General features: G+C 46.7%; 1 protein-coding gene across 2 annotated transcripts in view; it reads right to left on the reverse strand.

The window, feature by feature from the left end:
* The window catches only part of Spock1 (SPARC (osteonectin), cwcv and kazal like domains proteoglycan 1), a 459,458-nt gene that overhangs the window by 15,201 nt on the left and 440,584 nt on the right, over window positions 1–3,673 (reverse strand). For both annotated transcript variants that reach the window (XM_026782920.1, XM_026782919.1), the window contains 2 exons: window positions 3,498–3,614; window positions 3–224 (listed from right to left, as the gene is read on the reverse strand). In XM_026782920.1, the coding sequence (XP_026638721.1) occupies window positions 3–224; window positions 3,498–3,614 (339 nt within the window). The remainder of the gene's footprint in view (window positions 1–2; window positions 225–3,497; window positions 3,615–3,673) is intronic.

The raw sequence follows: 3,673 nt of genomic DNA on the forward strand, positions 1-3,673 counted from the left end.
ACCTCCTGGCTTCTGGAAGCAGTAGCACCACTCGTTGTTAGAGAGTTTGCCGTCCTTGAAGGAGTCACAGGAGTTAAAGAGGGGCTTGATGCAGGGCTCATACTTGTCCAGGTAGATGGCGTTGATCTCCGAGTGGTCCAGCAAGAGGTCATAGTTCATGTCCAACTTGTTGAACATCCAGCCCAGGGAGTCCTTGCAAATGGGCAGGATGCTGGTGTCAAACCCTGCAAGAGAAAGGGACAACTCAGCTTCCCAGACAGAGAACACATGCGGCTGTTCCCCAACCTGGTGCCCCAGAGGGGCTCCTCCCTCCAGGCTTATATATGATACAGAGACATGTCCTTTGAACAGGAGCCAACTTTGGGGAAATATCTTCAAGAGAGAAACCATTCCCTGTGATAATGCATCTGTGATATAAATATGAGTTCCATTGTCTGCAAACCTGCCTGCAAGACGTGTCTGGGAGGAAAACTACAAACACACTAAAATATAAAGTGTATAATACTGAAACCTGAGCTTATTTTTTTTTATGAAAAAAAAATTGAAGACTCAAAATACTGGAGAAAGGAGTGGTAGTTGGGGAGACAACGGCAGGTGAATGAAGCTCCATCTATCCCAGAGGCCCCTGCGCCCAGTTCAAGACTGGAAGGTAGAGCACCCAGGTCCCGCCTCTGTTCCCTTTCTTCTTTTCTGCAATCCCCAAGGAGCCACAGGAGATGGAATCCAGACCGACTCAGACAAGCATTTGTTTCTTATTTCCCCAGGGAAGGGGATGTTGTTTTTCTTAAAGGATTGTTTCCACACGGAGACTGTAAAAAAACCCACAGGAAGGGTTGCTTCGACTCAACTCCCCGCTCTGGAAGGCACAGCACTGTGGACAGACACCAAGACCATCTTTCTCTCAGAGCCAAGGGATGACAAAGGCTCGGCTTATCCTAGGCACTGATCTTGAGGACTGGCTTTGTTTTCCTAGGATGCTACAGATAAACATGTTCCTAAGCTATAGTCTACAGACCTCATTTTTCTCACTAAATCCAAGGAACACTCCTGTGAAATGCTGTCATCTCTACTTTGTAGATAAAGAGATAGCAAGCTCGTGTGACTTCAGAATTGGGATTGGAACCCAGGCAGCCCAGTCCAGCTCTAGAGTTCCCAGCCAGTCTCCCAAGCGCTCTCCTCTGCTTTCTTTGAAACATTTTTACTGAAATCATACAACTGACTTAGGGTGTCATGACTGGGATACAGTGTCTATAGTGTAGGGTCATGATGAGACGGACTGTCCGCTCCAGTGTGCCCTTCACTTCTGGGTATACCATGGGGGCCTTGGTTTAGTGGGACTCGTAGAGGAAGCAACATCTTCATGGCAGATTTGCACAGAAATCTATACAAAGACTTCAGCAAACCTGTGAGCTCTTAGCAGAGGCCAGACTACCCCTCCTCCCCCACTACTGATGCTCGCTAATCCACAAGAGGCCTTCTGAGGGGAGACCTCCACTTTCTCTTTAATAGCCTCGGCACTTTGGGCACACATTATCAGTAAAAGTATTTGTTTTCCAGCTCTAGGAGTTCCCTACCAGTCAGCTCTAAGTTTACCCTTCCGAATAAATCTTCACATATTTAAATTATTCATTTTGCTACCAAAGGATAACATCCTTTACATTTTTTTTTCCAGATGAGACTATGGGGTAGGACATGGCCTCTTCTTTAGTTGCCATTATGATTCATCAGCAGAAGATGAATTATGTGTGGCTTAGTCAAAAGGTCAAGCCTGCCCTACCTCATTTCCTCAGAAAAGGGCACCTGCACCTGGCATCTGCAGCTGTCAGAGACAGAGAACGGAGCTTGGAGCAAGGCTGGGGGGCTGCCCTTTCAGGACTTAGGGACTGGCAAATGTGTTGCTCTTTGCTCTGGCCTTGTAGGACCAAAGTATCGTTCCTCCCCAGCATCCTTCCCCGCCCACCTTGGTGGCTTCAGGACACCAAACCTAGAGGCTTCAGGGACTCAGTTTGCTCCTAGGTATACTAGTATTTCCCAGGCTCCCACCTGTCTACAGAAAGTCTCTGAGGGCCGACTGGAGGCTTCCAGGATGCTTCTTCCCACCAGCCTGCTTTAGTGCAGAAGTTTTCTGAAAGCCTGGGGCTGGGCTGCTGTTGGGAGACTCACAGACAAGTCTTTCTAGATGGAAATCAGTGTTCGTTCACAAACTGCCAGGGAACCTCTGGGAGGAACTGGAGGGGGTGGGGAGAAAAAAAACCCCAAACACCAGGAAAAAAAAGGACAAAAGAAAAATCTCTCTCAGCTTACCATCCTACAGACAGGGCTACCAAGAATATCACCCGTAAAGCAAGTGCCATCTGCCGGAAGGCCAGGGAGTGAAGGCTTCAGACTAAGCCATCCTTCCATCCTCATTGATCTCGCCAGGAAGCTATGCGTGTCCAAGAATTACCAACTGTTAAGATCATTGCTTTTGTTCTTGAGACAGCATCTAACCCTGTGGCTCAGGCCAGTCTGGATCCTGTCTATAAACAATCCTCCTGCTTCTCTAATGTATGGGAAAGCATGGGCACAACCATACTGGTCCAGCTGGGTGACAGAGCTGACACAGCACCGTTTCACCTCCTGCCTACAAGCCAGGAGCTCTGCTCTTAAAGGTCCATCCAAACCTCTGGAGGGAAGGGGGCTGGCTAAAGACTTTGACCAGGGCATCTCGAATGCACTCACAGCCAAGGTGCCTGTGTTTGAAGGACCAGGAGGATCAGGGATCTCTATTGTAGCAGTTAGCACAGCTACCTTGGAGTGCAGAGCACTGGGAGGTGGTGTAGAAGTGCCTGTGGCTCTGCTCATCCCAGAGTTAGTGGTGAAAGAGGGGAGGGGTGCCTGTTTTGGTTTCTGGGGAAAGTTAAACACAGCTGCCAGTATACACAAAAGACACATGATCTGAGCTGCTAGCTACACTGTTGCCCATATTAGCAAAACCCCACAAGTCCCAATTAAAGGCTCCTTAAGTTGTTATAGCCATGATTAGGATCCTATTTGGTTCCTGCAAGAAACTACTCAATAACATGAAATCATAATGATATTTCTAGGTGTTTACATTTCCAAATGGTATATCAGCCTGTGAAGTATGCAAAATTTTCAACACATATGCATTTATATAAGTGTGCAAACTTTCCAACACACATGCATCTCCATATTTAACATGGAAAAGGACTGTAACATGCGTGTTATTAAATGGGTAGGTATTACTCTGTGTGTTTATATTTACACACAAATAGACACACAACTTTTTCTATATAGTATGTTTTCTAAAATATCTATATAAAGCATGATCTCTTTAAAAAACATATTTCTCCTGATTCTAAGCATCACCCTTCTTTAATAATTTAGTGTTTCTAAAATTGAGACTTGTTTTAAGCCTTTTTCTCTAGCTAAACCCACATGTCTGATAATGGAGAAGGGATACAGACAGCAAACTATCAAGAACAGAGTGGGCTTACTGCCTTGGGCTGTGTCAGAGCTGGTAGGCTTGATGACTCTGTTGGCATCCTCGTGGAGAGCCCCGAACCAGTCCTTCAGCCGCGAAGCGAGGTTCCTCAGCTCCTTGTCTGTACAGGCTGCAGGGGAGCACACAGAGCAGACAGTGAACACCCAGACTCTCGGTGTACAAGGTCAT

This window comes from Microtus ochrogaster, chromosome 16 (genome assembly GCF_000317375.1).
Source record: "Microtus ochrogaster isolate Prairie Vole_2 chromosome 16, MicOch1.0, whole genome shotgun sequence".
Lineage (NCBI taxonomy): Eukaryota > Metazoa > Chordata > Mammalia > Rodentia > Cricetidae > Microtus > Microtus ochrogaster.